A 15,890-nucleotide genomic window follows, 5' to 3' on the forward strand; every position below is an offset into this window, starting at 1 on the left:
GGTTTCAGAGTTTTAGTTCAGGGGAAATGTTAACTCAACATGAACTAAGTTTTTCTTTTATTTTTTGAGCATTAAAGTGTACCTCCTATTTATCATTTTTGCAAAGTGGTCAATCACTAGACTGTGACTCAGCTTAGAAAGTTCTTCCTTTTCAACTGATAAAATAGCCAGATGATGGAGCCTGTCTTGTCCCATTGTGCACCTCAGCCAAGTGTGGAGCCTTCTCAACACACTGATTGACCTAGACTGGGATGGTGAGGGAGATCTGGATGACCTGCGTTAGTGTGGGGAACATGATGTTATCAAGCAAGTTCAAAACACACTGCATATCCTTGATGACAAGGCTTTATTTTTAAACCATAAAAAGCTTTCAAACCATTTTGAATTAAATGAAAGTTTTTTTAACTCCAAATTTGTCCTGGGGATACTGGGACAACTTCACTTGTTTAGGACCATCATGTTTCCCCCTAAGTCACTAATGTCCCCTTCTTGTTTGTGGACGCTGGTTGTTGCTCCCTCATCACCTTCATGGTCCTGTCTCTCCTGTCCTTCACCTGTCTCTTGCCTGTCAGTCTCGCCTCCTCCTCCCTTTCCTACTCCAGCACCTTCATTCTCATTCTCTACAGCAAACATTAAAAAACGTAAATCTATAATTATGTAAATATCTATCATATTGCTTATAACATTCCTAATGTAACTAGTTAGCTTAAATCACTAATTCATTACGGGACCTTACTTCCCTCTCTCTCATCTTGTTTTACTGCTTCCCTGTCTCTGCTTCGTCTGAGGAATTTCCTGATATCCATCTACAAACCAATGCAGTAATTTTCAGTTAGTAGCCTATAAATCATGTGGTTTCACTGGGAAAATAATAAAATTGACAGGTAAGAAACGTTACCAGAACTAAAAATGCGTCGTGGCCGCACAGTGTCCCATCCAAAACAGCTGAGAGCAGCGCGTTAGTTTACCTGCAGTTCATGCAGTGACAAGCGCTGACGTGGGGGCGCTAATACATCCTCAATTTGGAGTTAACAACACACTTGCTGCGCATTTGAGTAGAAATATACGTCTCCTCCCGTTGGAATTATCTAAATTGATGCATTAAAAAAATGTATCACTGTTGCAAATATTCATGAGATTTATACTGGGGCACAGCTCATTTATACTGGGGCACGTGCCCCAGTAAATGGGGTCTGGCGACGCCGATGCCCTCACCCCCCCACCATGGACTGTTCTCCCTGCTGCCCTCTGGGAAGAGGCTTCACAGCATTCAATGCAGGACCAGCAGGTTCTGCAGCAGCTTCTTCCCCACCGCCATCACACTGAGGAACTGATGAAACTATAACTGGACTCTGCATGACACTTGAAAACATCATATCACTACCAACATCAGTTGCACTATCAATGTGGATAATTTTTTATAATCCCTTCAAATCAGTGTATTCTCATTATCAGTTCGTATGAAATCGTACGAAAAGTTACACACAGTATTTCGTACATTTTTGACGTTTTTTGTTGTTGTATTTCGTCGTATTTTTACGTCTTGCCTTGAGACAAGATATCCTTGGGCATCTTACACACCATTCAATAACATAGAATTTAACATACAATTAACCCTAACCCTAAGATACAAAACAGCAAGCAACCTAGTGAGAGACATCATGAAGTATTTATTGCACTGTCCGTCCCAGTTTTACGTCCGTCCGCGGATCTCCTTTTCTCGTCTGTCTGGCTGCGCACTGATATGTTTTTTCGAGGAAAAACGTCAAAAACGTACGAAATACTGTGTATAACTTTTCTTACGATTTCATACGAACTGATAATGAGAATATGTTGTTAAAATAGAACACAACTCGATGTTCGACTGCATTTTGCACCATATTCACTTATTTGCACTGCGCTGAACCTTTCCATATCAATGCCTTTTGCACCAGGACTTTAAACTGGTTTTCCTTTTCTCCTACATTCTGATCACTGCTGCATTTTATAAATTGTAATTAATTTCACCGTCGTTAGGTTTTCATTCACTGTTGAAAAGCTATATGCATCGAAATTTCTTTTTGTATACACTTTGTGTTTACAAGATGACAATAACGTTTGTCTAAGTCTAAGGGAGCAGTGAAAACACGCACAGATCAAGGAGGGAATGAATGAATGAAGAGAATCCAGAAAACAGTAACCGAAGAGGAGGAGGATGAATGCCAAACAGAATACAGAACAGAGTAATCAACAGATTGGGAGCAGATGTGGAAAGAAGGATCTAGAATGGAGCTAGGAGAAGGAGACTGAAACAAGGGGGCAAGAGAGGGTAAAGAAGAAATACATAACAGATCAAATACAACCAGGAAACAACTAGAATAACACAAAACAGAAATGAAACCAATAAACTGGATAAGAAAATTTAAACAGAACAAAAAAGTTCAAAACTTTGACACTGAGGAATGTTAAAGTTTTAAGGCTAAATGCATTGAAAGTTTCCTTGAAAGTAGAAGCAGATAAATGTATATAAACCCTGATGCAGAGAAAAAAAAAACTTTTCTTAAAATGTTATTTATTGTGCGTTTCCAAATGCAAAAATATATCAGCACTAAATATTTACTTTACCAAATAATTAATGACAAAAATCATTACTAAAAAGTATATAGTTGTGATTCGGACACACTTTTTACGAGTTTAGTTTATAGCCGCTATTTACATGTTTTTTTTGTTTGTTATTAAATTTAGAATGAGCTCATATGTTTTTTGCGTCGACCATAACGATTTGGATCCTCCTTCTCTTCATCTCTCTGGACATCTGACACCAAACGCAGGATGTGCAGAAGGTGACGTAAACACAGTCCCTAGCAATGGAGCCCTGTGGATCAGAGACATTCATCTGGTTAAACTGAACAACATGTTGGGCATAACACACATAGGGGGTTATTAGAAGATAATTACTAACCACATCATTACGCTGTTCTTTTATTCAGACAAACATAAACAGAGTTAAATTAAAATTTTCTCAAACTATGATAATGATCATTTGACAAGCCACAGGCCTGAGTAGTTTTATTCCAGTATAAGAAGAAGGAAGCATCAAAATGACCAGTCTGATAACATAAAAGGTAAAAAAAAAAAAAAGGCACAGTTACATATCATGCCCTGTTTTAGGTAAACAGGGAACAATGGTGAACCCAGCTAGATTCCCAAACATACACATCATCAACAGCTCATCCAGGAGGTCCTAAAATAGAACAAAACCTAATCCCACTGCAGGTTTGGGATGTTTTGTTTTGTTAATAATTGATGGAGTTTGATTCTCTAGCCCAGAATTCTGATAGAGAATATCCAGAAATATTTTTTTTACCCGATCTTTGGTTAAGATGTACTTTAATTAATGAAAACACACCAACAAGCTCACATATCTACCTATTTTCATAAAGTTTTGGAGTGTTGGTGTTAAATCCAACTGAGATGCAGGTTTATGGCCTGAAAAAGGCCCTACAATGCTAAAAAAAACTTTCAATGAAATACATTTTTTCCAGAACCCTTCCCAGTTTCTATGAAAGCAAATCCCTGTTAGCTGGACCTTTGTTGTGGCCAAGGGTGGAACGAACAGTTCTTAGGATTTCTCAATAGACCAGGATGACTATTCATCTCTATTCCCCTTTTGTCTGTGCGTATTTACTGATTAATTACTGTGCATAAAGGTCTCTACAGTAAAAAAAAAAAAAAAAAAACACTTTCTTCTGGCCTCTCTGGTACAGCTCTCAACTAGTTTAAATCCTACTTAAAGGACAGGGACTTTTTTGTGTCAGTAGGCAACTTTACATCAGAGATGACAAAAATCACATGTGGGGTTCCCCAAGGGTCCATCCTGGGTCCCCTCCTATTCAATATCTACATGCTCCCTCTTGCTCAGTTAATAAAAAACATCAGCTACCATAACTATGCAGACGACACACAGCTTTACATCACCATGTCACCAGGTGACTATGAACCAATTCAAGCACTGAGGAAATGCTTAGAAGAAATCAATGCCTGGATGTGCCATCATTTTCTTCAACTGAATAAAAACCAAACTGAGGTAATAATCTTTGGACCAATAGAGGAGAGATCTAAAGTTAGCACACAGCTTCAGTTGCTTCAGCTAGTAACCACTGATCCCGCCCGAAATCTAGGTGTAGTGCTGGATTCAGACTTGAACCTCCAAAAGGATTTAAAGACAATTACAAGGTCGGCTTTCTATCACCTGGAGAACATTTCCAGGATTAAAGGACTAATGTCTCAGCATGATCTGGAAAAACTAATCCATGGTTTATTTTTAGTCGAATTGATTACTGCAACGGTTTTTCACAGGTCTGCCTAAAAAGTGGATCAGACAGCTGCAGCTGATCCAGAACGCTGCTGCCCGTGTCCTCACTAAGACTAAGAAAGTAGAGCACATCACCCCGGTTCTAAAGTCCTTCCACTGGCTCCCTGTATCTCAGAGAATAGACTTTAAAATCCTTCTGTTAGTCTATCAATCTCTGAATGGCTTAGCACCTAAATACATCACAGACCTGCTATCAGTGTATCAACCCTCCAGACCACTCAGGTCTTCTGGCTCCAGCCTGCTCTGCAGACCTAGAACCAGAACTAAACATGGAGAAGCAGCATTTAGTTCCTATGCTCCACTTATCTGGAACAAACTTCCAGAAAACTGGAAAAGTGCGGAAAGCCTGAGTTCCTTTAAATCAAGACTAAAAACACGTTTGTTTAGGATTGCCTTCAACTGCTCTAGTTAAACAGTTCAACTAAAACATATTTCCTTTAATCCAACGGTTTTTAATATTCTTTTTTTTTGTTTCTGCATTTTTTATTTTATTTTATTTATTTTTTTATTTTTTCCTACTTGCTTTGATTCTGTTTTATCTTCCTGTATTTTAATCATGTAAAGAACTTTGCATTGTCTTTGTACTGAATTGTGCTATACAAATATATCTGCCTTGCCTAAATTCATCAATAAATTACTTTATAAAGTGTTTATGTCTGATTAACCCTTTGAAGCCGTACCTCGATTTTGTAGCGCTCTCTCATGCTGGTCCTCATGGACATGGTGATTGGTGAGATCATATATGCAAAGCACTCCAGTAACGGGGTGCAGAGATGCTCCCCATACGCTCTGCTGGTCAAGCAGGCAAAGCAGGGAAGGCACCAGAATGCAAGACAGCCTGAAAGGACAGCAAATACACATAAAAAGTCACCGTGAGCTCAGGGATGGAAATGACTGAGATACATAAAAAAATTAATGATTAAATGACACGTCATTTCTAGGAACCAATTAGGAGGTAATTCTCACGCCCTACACACCTTATGTTTTTGTTTCACATTAGCATGGAATACTTATGCTGTGGTGTCACTTCTCTTCTCTCCAGTGATTGCCTGGATGGAAGAGCTAAAGCTGAAGGTAAAGTTTAAGGCTCCTATTCTTACACTCTCTGATATCCTCACAGCAGTCACATATGCCGCTCCCCCACTCATGAGAGTTCTGGATCTCCAACACTGGCTGAGGCTGGTGAATCACCATTTTAGTTTCCATGATGAAAGCTAGAAGAAAAAATGAGTCATTATAAGGAAGTTTGATCAGAGAAAAATAAACACTGACATGGCTGGAAAAAAAATGCTGTTGCATTTTCTAAGAAGAATGTTTAGTTTCCTCGTAAAACAATGTTGTTGGACAACAAGATGACAAGCTTCAGCTGATCAAACGTTTTCACCATCATCTGATGCTTAACTACATAAATCAGAAAAAATATCTTCTACTAATAAAATCAAACTGACAGGGACCATCGTACATCAGACAGCTACGTTATACAGAGAAGCTGAAATAATAAAAAATAAATCATTTCTATACATAATAGATATGATCTTTTTTCTCATAAATATATTTAATTTGGTGAAATAAATGAAAATCAAAACAATTTGGAGGCTGACTTTTTTAGTAAAAGAGCTATTTTCAGATTGCAAAAGTAACAAAACTAGTAGTATTGAAGAAAAAACAAATTTTTATAAATCTCATATAAGAAATACACACACACACACACATATATATATATATATATATATATAAAGAGAGAAATAACATATTACATATATTAACATATTTAGATGTCCCTTCTAAAAAGCGGCTGGCTCACCTCTGTGTTCGATGGTTGGGCTCTAAGGAGTGAGTCCTGGGAAGCGGATCCTGGCAATATAAATGGCTAGTGGTACGTTAGCTCTAAAATAAAAGTCTCCTCTCATCACCAGAGAGAGAGAGGACTGGATTTACTGGTTCTGCTTGAACAAGCCTTCCTCTGTCTCACTGAGCATCATTGCTGCTTTTTCATATTATATTTTAAATCTCATATTATTTTCATTAAAGTTGAAAAATATTTTACTTTTATAAGTAAGTACATTTCAGAACCTGGATTATAATACTTTCACTCTAACAAAAGAGATAAATTGGTACGTTCACTTGAGTAAAGAATGTTATCACTTTTGTCACCTGTCTAACAGTCTTTGAGTTTCTCTTTTAAATGATATCATAATAAACCTGAAAGATTATTATTTTCACCTTAACAGTGCTTTCATAATCTTTTTTTTTTCATCGTACCATCAAAACAAAAAAAATAAATTTTTTGTGTCGATGACTTTTGATGACTCAGTCCGGAGGAGGATGGCCACTGTCCTTGACGTGTCAAAAATTACGCAATTCTATAATTAAGCTTCTTTCTGCTTTGTAATTTGATCAGAAATAACATTGATTTGAATATAGTTTTATGTGACTAAACTCTCAGTTTAACCTTTGCAGTTAAAGGAAAATGTTCACGATGTGAATCAGCTTTCTCTCTCCACATTTCATCTGCAATATTGGATTTTTTAACAATAAAGAGATTCAAAGTTTTAGCAAATCTTGAAAGGAAATTTGGATGAAATAACTCAGACTGAGGGAGACGGTGTTGAAACTGTGAAAAGTTTCAGCTCAATTTGGCTCCGGATTTTCAAATATATGAATATGTTTTAAAATAAATTACATTTGTTAATGTTCTAAAGCTTTAAATGTGCCACCAAAGGTGGAACAACCAGCTTCTGGTTTTCACAATAGACCCGGCTGGTTATTCATTTGTATTCCCCTTTTGTCTGGGATAATGAATGAAGGTCTCTGCAGACACAAAACTATGATGATCTCAAAGATTACAGGTTAAATAGATATGTCAATTTTTAGAAAAACAACATTATAAACATCATTTGGGTTTATGTGGTGACTGAAAATAAAATCCTAAAAAAAAAAAGTTATTCTTATGAATTAATGAATTTATAAAGTGGGAGTTGTCTTTGACCGAGAACTGAACTCTAGACAACAAATAGATGCTGTTGTGAAAGCCAGCCTTTTATTTGATCAGTTCTGGGTTGGACTGTGACGGCGCTCTCTACTATGGCCGCCCACAGTCGTCACTCCAACGGTTACAGTTAGTGCAGAAAGCATTAGCTCATCTCCTCCCCGGTTCATCCAGACACAGATACATCGCTCCCATCCTCTCCTCCCTGCACTGGCTCCCCGTCTGTTATTGGATTGATTTTAAAATCTAAATTATTGTTTTTAAAGCCCTTCATGGTCTCATATACTTCATGGTCTTATCTTTAACTGAGATGATGATCGCCCCAGCAGAGCTCTCCGGTCTGCCAGTCAAATGGTTCTGGACGTCCGTAGGTCCTGGTATAAACAGCAGGGCGATTGTTCCTTTATGGTTACCGAACCTAAACTGCGGAACAGCCTTAAATTGTGGAACAGCCTGAGCACTAGAAATCCCAGAGATACGAGAGTCCCCCTCAGGGACTGAGGAGCTGAGTCCCTCCTGAGGGACTCAGCTCCTCAGTCCCTCCTGAGGGACTCAGCTCCTCAGTCCCCCCAACAGTACTTCACAACTTATGAATCCCTTTTCACATGTAAATCCTCCATTAGCTCTGTGGCTGGAGAACTGTTCCACCCCCTTCAGTTTCGGTTTTAGCTCAAGTCTCTCTCTTTGAGAGTGTTTTACCTGAGAGCAGGGGGGAAAAACATATTTGTAATCAAATATAACTAGGTCTACGTCATCAGTGTCGCCAACAGTGCAATGATTTCAGCACAGCCACCAGCGCAGCGATCAGATGATAACTGATCTTGACATGATTTCGGATCAAGACTCTGGCGCAGCAGCAGTACGTACCACAGGAGAACTGAGTTTATTTGAAGGGTTTTTATTGTTCAGACTGGAAGCAGAGAAAACAGGAAATCCAAAGCGGTGTCTCACTGCAAAACAGGTCAGGTGATCAGTATGATGTTGAGATGAACAGTGAGGCCAGACTTACTTCTCAGAGCTTGGAAACAGGTTGAGAGGGGGAGCAACAGTGTCCACAGAGAGAGGGGGACGAAGACCTTGGAGATACCAGGTTCTTTAGGCATTGGAGGGTGGACAGGCAGGTGAGCTCAGCTTTAGCGGATCTTGAAAGACAGCTCTTGGGGAGGAGTGGAAAGCACCGTTGAGGGAGGAACAGGAGCCAGCCTTCAGCAGGAGGAAAACTAAAGGAAAACAGAGACAAGACTGGTAAGTAAGACTATCAGAACAAGCTCAACTAACTTGGAAGTCTTGAGGAGGGACCCAGTTACCTCTGGTATAGGTAACCATCTGTCGTCTGCCTCAGGGAATCCACTCCTCTAAATACTGCTTCCTTGATTGTGGCTGATGAGTAACAGCTTGGAGCCTCACCTGCCTGGCACACCCTGAAAATGAAGGGGAGAAAACAGAAACAAAAAACTCCAAACTAAAGCAGCTCTGTGGACACAACAGATCTGTGCAATGGAAATAGCTGCATTAGCTGGAAAGGTGTAGAGAGGGAAAGCAAGAATACTTATACAATAATGACCATTATTTATTTGGGGGGGAAATATAAAAAACAGGTTCTCTTTTTTATTTTGAAGCCATGCAGTCTGCAGGCGTCTGAGCTGTTGTGATAACTGCTGGTGGCTGAATAGAGACCGGCTGAACAGAAAAAGTCCATAAGTCCAAAACCAAACTAAACAGAACCAGAACTATGACAGATTCTTGGTTTAGTTCATCCACCTGCCTAACTCTGTCCTGTGTTCATTATCATTCACCAGATCCACCTGTTCCCATTCCTTTTTAAACTGCTTGGTTCCAGCCATCAGTGCCAGATTATTTGAGCCGTAGGTGAGTTTTTTAGTGTACCCAATGTGTTATTCTGATTACCTGATCCCTCTAACAACCTTGAATCTGTCTCCCAACCCCGGATTTCCCTTTGATACTTCTTCGGATCTCTGATCTTCTTGCCTGGACTTCTGCTTCCTCATCGACACCGACTTTGGATTCTTCTTCCGGATACTCCTGCTCTTCCTCATCTGTTGGCTTCTCCTCATCGTTCGGCTCTGCAGCAGCTTTGGCTTCTGCTCCTGGGACTCCCTAGGCGGCTTCCACCGCTTGCTGTGAAAAATCATTCGGCTGGATTCCGCTCCTTCCTCTGGGCTTGGACTGAACTTAAAAACCAGGTTAGTGACTCACATGCTCGCTTCTGCATCAGAGTTGCGTGGTCATTAACCTGTGTTCCTATCTCTACAGAGATTCCAGTCATCTATTCCAAGCTGAAGAGCCACAGATCCATGAGCTCTTATTACATGCTTTGTAAAAATCACTTCAGTATCTCTTCCTGAATTCTAGTTCTGATTCCTGACAGTTTCCTTGAGCCCCCGTCGGCCTCGGAAGATAACAGATCACACCGATCCTGGATCTGCTGGAAGTTTCTTCCTCTTAAAAAGGAGTTTTCCTCTCCACTGTCGCAGCAAGCGTTTTTGGTGTGAGGGATTGCTGTCAAGTCAATGATTGTATGCAATCAGCTGGTTTTCCTTAGATTGAAAACTTTGAACCAATCTGACTGGATGATCTGGTTGAACTGTCTCTGTAAAGAGCCTTGCTGTCAATCTGTGCAATGCAAATAAAATTGAATTAACTGAACTGAATTTTTGTTTTTTGGGGCTTAAAACTTAATGGGATCAATAATGTTAGTTAGATTACAAAGGTTTTGAGTAATTTTTAGCTTTGAAATAAAAACTTTTGTGATTTTTGGTTGCAAAAGTGACAAAATATGAAAAAGCTGAAGGTGTTTGGATGTTTCTTTTTTTAGGTGCCCTCTTTGTATCAGTAACATGGATATCCTGATTTAGCTTATTTAACACTGGGGATGGTTGAAGAATAGCCAGGATAGTTTGAATATTATTTTAAAACATTATATTCAAAGAAACCTTTGCAGATAACTGCTTTCCTTGATGGTAATAAGAAGCTTCTCCAGTTTCATTTTAATTGATTAAATAGTTATTGAAACTGCTTTCAAATAACATTTTTGTTTTGCAGGTCTTTGTATATAAAATAATATCTAACCCTCAATCATAATCATTTCCTCATCAAAAAAGTATATTTGTTGAAATTACATTATTCATATAAATCTGACCCTGCACAAAACCAACTCTGTACTAGAGTTAGAATTGACCAAACACACATCATGTCTTTTAATCTATGGAAAGAAGAGGGATTATCTAAACAGAATCAAAGCATGCATTGGGATGAAACTGAATTAAAAGGGACCCCTGGCTGGTATTCACATTTTTCTACCATATCATAGTAAAGTGTTTTCATTCAGCCCAACCTAACACCTCTGCCATGCTGTATGGGACGCAGGCATCTGGTTTAAAGATTCTTGACAAATGTCCTAAGATGATTAACAAATATATATAAAACAGGTTCTTTTTTATTTTGAAGCCATGAAGTCTGCAGCTATCCTGCATTATCCTACTTTGCTTCCTGCCAACTCATTTACAGCCTCGCCTCAGAAATCCAATAGAGGAAAAACACAGAGTACATGTCAGATTAAATAATACTACTTTTGCCATAGTTTCAAGGTGTTGCTTTATTGTATGTCTCGTACCATGTCTTTCGGTTGTGCTGTTCTTTCTGCAACTCTTTGCAGGTGATGAAGCAGACTGAAAATGTTTTATCATTGTCTCCTTTCTATCTCCTCTTTCTTTCATCATTTCTCTTTTTTTTCTTCTGTTTTTTTCTCTTATGCTCTATTTACATTGCAGTGTCCATATAAACTGTAAAACTCCCTGCTGCAAACAAGTGGAACAATATAGCGATAGCCGTACTGCTCCATTTGTGAAAGTAAAATCTTTTTGGCATCTAGACAATTATTCTTGTATTTATTAATTATTGCCACATTGCCAGACAGGACACTGTAACAAAAAAAAAAAAATCCAATAGAGAAAAACTCCTTTTTAAAAACCCCTGTGATTCAAGCTGTACAACCCAGATGGAGTTAAACCTTCCTTTATGGATCCGAGTGTAATCAGGACCAAATGCATTTTATAAAAAATCTTTTAGGTTAATCACTGTGTATAGTTATGCCTTACATTCTGTTCTGCTGGTTAATTATCCTAATCAGGTGTGTTAATGTTTAAAAAACTGATAAAGTAAAAACAATATTCTAAGCAGAAAGGCAGACAGTTGCCTCTCATAGCAACCCAGACTCTGACGTTGCTCATGTCTTTAGAAAGATAGAATTATTTTTCTAACTTTCATTTAAAAAATAGTTTGACCTCCTTTGAATTGTAATGCAAACAGAAAACATACTTTCAGGCTCTTCAGTCCCTCATAGACGAACACCGTTCTACGACAGTGACTGGACTCTTAACTCAATCATTAACATTCAATCATCAGTTTGAAACCACATTCCTCCGTCTTAGAAACAATCCTTTCAATAGTTCTTAGTGTTTCAACAATGCTGACAAACTGGCCCATGCCTTTTGCTTGACTGTAATGCCTTGCTCATGGCTGTGATGCATACAGAACTGTACTGCAAGAATCCTTTTGAAAGTTTGCAGAGCTGAACATAAACATGACAGGCTCATGGAATTCATTGCATTTTGCTCGTATCACCCACCAGCCTCACTCTGCAGCGTGCTGTTCCCAGGAGTCTGACCTTCTGCATCCTACGGGTATTGATGCAGCCAGGGATCTTGTTTTTGTTTTTGTTGTTGTTTTTTTTCCCCATTCCTTTTATCACATGTCGGGGGGTTTCTATAAACAGCTGAGTTGTTTCAGTCCTTATATTCCACATCCAGTGACCCGTTATTTATAGCTTTAATATCATTTTCACAGATGTTTTTTAAATAATAGTATTTTCATCAACTGGTTTTTGAGTAGAAACAAAGTGCTTTTAATGTTGTTATTGTTTCCACCGTCTCTTTACCTGTGTCAGCATGAAACTAAATGTCTGAGGTTTAAACAGTGCAATGCTCCTTTAAAATACAGAGTTGTTTAAAACCCATTCATACCATGTACTGCGGATATGTGTTAATTCAGCAATTTGAATAGGATATAAATGTGTTAGTGTTCTCCTTTGTTCCTTGCCAAAAATGATACATTTCTTCAATAAAGGACCCCTTTTCAACATTCTCCTTCATTCTCTCTCTATTCTCCATTTTGCTGAATTTGTTTGTTCAACTTCTTATTTTATGTTCTCTCTGCTTTTTTCACATATTTCTCATCATCTCAACTGTGACTCCATCCTGGAGAGAAACATCAGCTGTGCTGCTGCCATCAACACCTTTGTTTCTAGATGTTGGAGCTTGGCCTGTTTTCCAGTGTAGTCCTGTTTCTCTGACTGTGACTAACTGGATGTGCTCTCTTCATCCTCTGACATGGGAGCTGGCTCGGAGCTCGTCTGCCTGGCTGTGTGTTTCCTGGACGGGGCCGCCTGTGGAGCTGGTTGACAGTTGCCTTTTGTATCTATGCTTCTTTTTCTATGTCTGCTTCTGTCTCCTTGAACCCCAGTGGGCCTCAGCAGATGGCCGCTCACACTGAGCCTGGTTCTGCTGGAGGTTTCTTCCTGTTCAAAGGGAGTTTTTCCTCTCCACTGTCGCTACACGCATGCTTAGAGTGAGGGATTGCTGAAGAGTCAATGAGTCGATGCAATCAGCTGGTTTTCCTTAGATAGAAAACTTTGAATCAATCTGACTGGATGATCTAGCTGAATTGTTTCTGTAAAATGCCATAAGATGACATGTGTTGTGAATTGGTGCTACATTCAATAAACTGAATTGAAAAATTCTGTTATATTTAATCTCCAAAGTCCCAAAGCAATGCAAGCTGGAACATTTATCAGTCCATTGTTTCTTTCAGAGCAAAACCATGGCAAGAGAACAATGCAGTCTATTCAGATTTATTTCCCTTTATTGATACAACCTGAATCAGGATATTATGGATTACATGTCTAGATATGGTTTCTACAGAATATTTACAAAAGATAAACTTTCTTAGGTCAAAGAATTTCTGCGGCATTCCAAGAACCAAAACATTTCTTTCCCCAGATGGTGACTTTAAATTCATACGCCTTTGTTTGTGATGATGTATGTTTGAGGGTTCCTCAGTTTTATCTCCCGAGACATCTGACACCAGACACAGCTGCAGCAGAACATGGAGTACAACCAGTCCGATTGGAGGGTGCCCTGGAGGTCACAGCAGTTTTAATGTCATCAGACATCAAGGAAAACACAATGAACCAGTCAATTCATCTTTAATCAACTTACATTGATGCCATAACGTTGTCGTACAGAGAGCCTCATGGACATGGTGATTGCAGAACCACCAAACATGTCCAGCAGGGGGAGACATTCATGCTCTCCAAACTCTTTGGATGTCCTGCATGCAAAGCAGGGCAAGCACCAGTAGGCAAAACAACCTTCAAGGAAGCAAGAATATACAGGTGATGGACGCAAATATAAACGAGGGTCCCTGAATCTGCTTAATCTCACTCTGATGTTACTTACAAGTCGGAATATCTTTGAAACAGTCAAACAAGTCAGTGCTCCATTCCTGAGAGCTCAGAGTTACAGGGATTGACTGAGGTTGCTCGATCACAATTGTATTGGCCATGATTAGGTCTAAAAGAAAAGATAAAAATATATAAGAAATGCTCTTTCCTTCCATTTTCTACACGAGTCTGTTTAAACTTCACCACAAATTCTAACTGGATTATTTTCAATCAAATTTGTTTTGAACCAAATAAAAAACCTTGCAAGTAATAAAATCCAGATTTTTCATTGCATCAAATGATCTTAGCTGATAATCTCACTGATGATGACATCCAGAATTTCCCTACTTTGGGGTGATTAATTCTATTCTATTCTATTCTATTATATGCTGCAGAATGTAACATAAATTACAGTTAGAATAAAATGTTTGTTTATATCAAGGAAAGTTAGCACTTGCTGAGTTTAAATTAAATTCCCCTATGCATGAATAAAATGATCCCTTTCATGATTTGAATATAATTGCAGGAAGATGCACTTAGAAGCACCAAACATTTATGTCTATCCTTAAAGGACAAAATAACTTCATAGAATTTTCTTATTTTTCTGAACCTTGTTGCACAGAACCAATGAAAACAAATGTAATCAGCAAATGTACTTTTTAAAAGAACAAGTTTGGCATCTCACCTTTTGTGCCTGAGCTCTGGGTTGGGCGTCGTGTCACTGATGCTCCCTTCTCCGAAAAGTATTATGAGTCAAATCAGAAAGATCAGGATGTCATGAGGTAAAAACAAACCAGACACACAGGTTCCTCCTCCCTCTCCACCAAACAGCCTTTGTTTTAAATTGTACCAGGGAAAAAATTACTTGGCAGGTTCTAACGCCGCTGTACTCAGCTATTTTTATACACCAACAATTCTGTTGAGAACTTTTTTTATATATATATACGTCAGTAGATTGAACTTCATCTGTATTTACTGACAAACACTTTATGGAGACAAGCAAAGAAAGCATTTTCTAGTGAAATTAAATAAAACTAGAAAAGCACTCAGAGGTTGCATACATCCGCCAAGAAACAAAAACCCCACTGGCCACCCCGTGGCCACCCACTGGCCACAAATTTACACTGGCCAGTGTAAATTGTAGTAACATCAGATTAGCATTTCCTGCACAGCTGGCAACATTAAAAATCACAGAATAAACCAGGATCTGAGGAGGTTTTTACTGAAGTCTTTCTGATTTCTACAGGCAGGTTTACCACTATAGTAGATGCAAACCCTAAAATTACGGCTTTTAGTTTCAGTGGCCAACCCAAGATTTTTAGTGGCTCAATTGGCCCCCGCTATGAAACATTTCTGGAGGCGCCACAGATGTGAATGAGCTTTCACCTGGGACTCTTTGAACGAAAACATCATCAGAAAGTAATTGCTTTGATCTACAAGTCCTTCTCAAAATAGCATATTGTGATAAAGTTCATTATTTTCCATAATGTAATGATAAAACTTGAACATTCATATATTTTAGCTTCATTGCACACTAACTGGAATATTTCAGGTCTTTTATTTTCTTAATACAGATGACTTTGGCATCCAGCTCATGAAAATCTAAAATTCCTATCTCACAAAATTAGCATATCATGATAAAGGTCTCTAAACGAGCTATGCACCTAATCATCTCAATCAACAAATTAACTCTAAACACCTGCAAGAGATTCCTGAGGCCTTTAAAACTCCCAGCCTGGTTCATCGCTCAGAACCCCAATCATGGGTCAGACTGCCGACCTGTCTGCTGTCCAGAAGGCCATCATTGACCCCCTCAGACAAGAGGCTATGACACAGAAAGATGTTTCTGAACCAATCGGCTGTTCCCAGAGTGCTGCTGCATCGAGGCGCCTCAGTGGGAAGGAAAAAGTGGCAGAAAACGCTGCACAGCCAGAAGAGGAGACCGGATCCTGAGGAAGATTGTGGAGAAGGTTCAATTCCAGACCTTGGGGGACCTGAAGCAGTGGACTGAGTCTGGAGTAGAAACA

The 15,890-nt window shown here is 38.9% G+C and overlaps 2 protein-coding genes across 3 annotated transcripts; both read right to left on the bottom strand.

The window, feature by feature from the left end:
- Positions 1-2,534: 2,534 nt before the first annotated feature.
- On the bottom strand, positions 2,535-8,229 carry LOC119777722 (cornifelin homolog B-like). Of its 2 annotated transcripts, none has more exons than XM_038276717.1 (4): positions 8,211-8,229; positions 5,455-5,568; positions 5,035-5,192; positions 2,535-2,854 (listed from the first exon to the last, which is right to left on the bottom strand). In XM_038276717.1, the coding sequence occupies exons 2-4, from the start codon at positions 5,558-5,560 to the stop codon at positions 2,732-2,734; spliced, it is 387 nt and encodes a 128-aa protein (XP_038132645.1). In that variant the 5' UTR covers positions 5,561-5,568; positions 8,211-8,229; the 3' UTR covers positions 2,535-2,731. The 2 variants fall into 2 exon arrangements, with proteins under 2 accessions (XP_038132645.1, XP_038132644.1); XM_038276716.1 differs by lacking the exon at positions 8,211-8,229 and adding an exon at positions 6,159-6,288.
- A 5,034-nt stretch (positions 8,230-13,263) lies between these two features.
- On the bottom strand, positions 13,264-14,687 carry LOC119777725 (cornifelin homolog B-like). Its single transcript, XM_038276723.1, has 4 exons — positions 14,549-14,687; positions 13,880-13,993; positions 13,640-13,791; positions 13,264-13,558 (listed from the first exon to the last, which is right to left on the bottom strand). Exons 2-4 carry the CDS (start codon positions 13,983-13,985, stop codon positions 13,436-13,438), a joined length of 381 nt encoding a protein of 126 aa, XP_038132651.1. The 5' UTR covers positions 13,986-13,993; positions 14,549-14,687; the 3' UTR covers positions 13,264-13,435.
- Between the last annotated feature and the right edge of the window lie 1,203 nt (positions 14,688-15,890).

The sequence above is a fragment of the Cyprinodon tularosa genome, unplaced genomic scaffold (assembly GCF_016077235.1).
Source record: "Cyprinodon tularosa strain WSP-4 unplaced genomic scaffold, ASM1607723v1 ctg1264, whole genome shotgun sequence".
Classification (NCBI taxonomy): domain Eukaryota; kingdom Metazoa; phylum Chordata; class Actinopteri; order Cyprinodontiformes; family Cyprinodontidae; genus Cyprinodon; species Cyprinodon tularosa.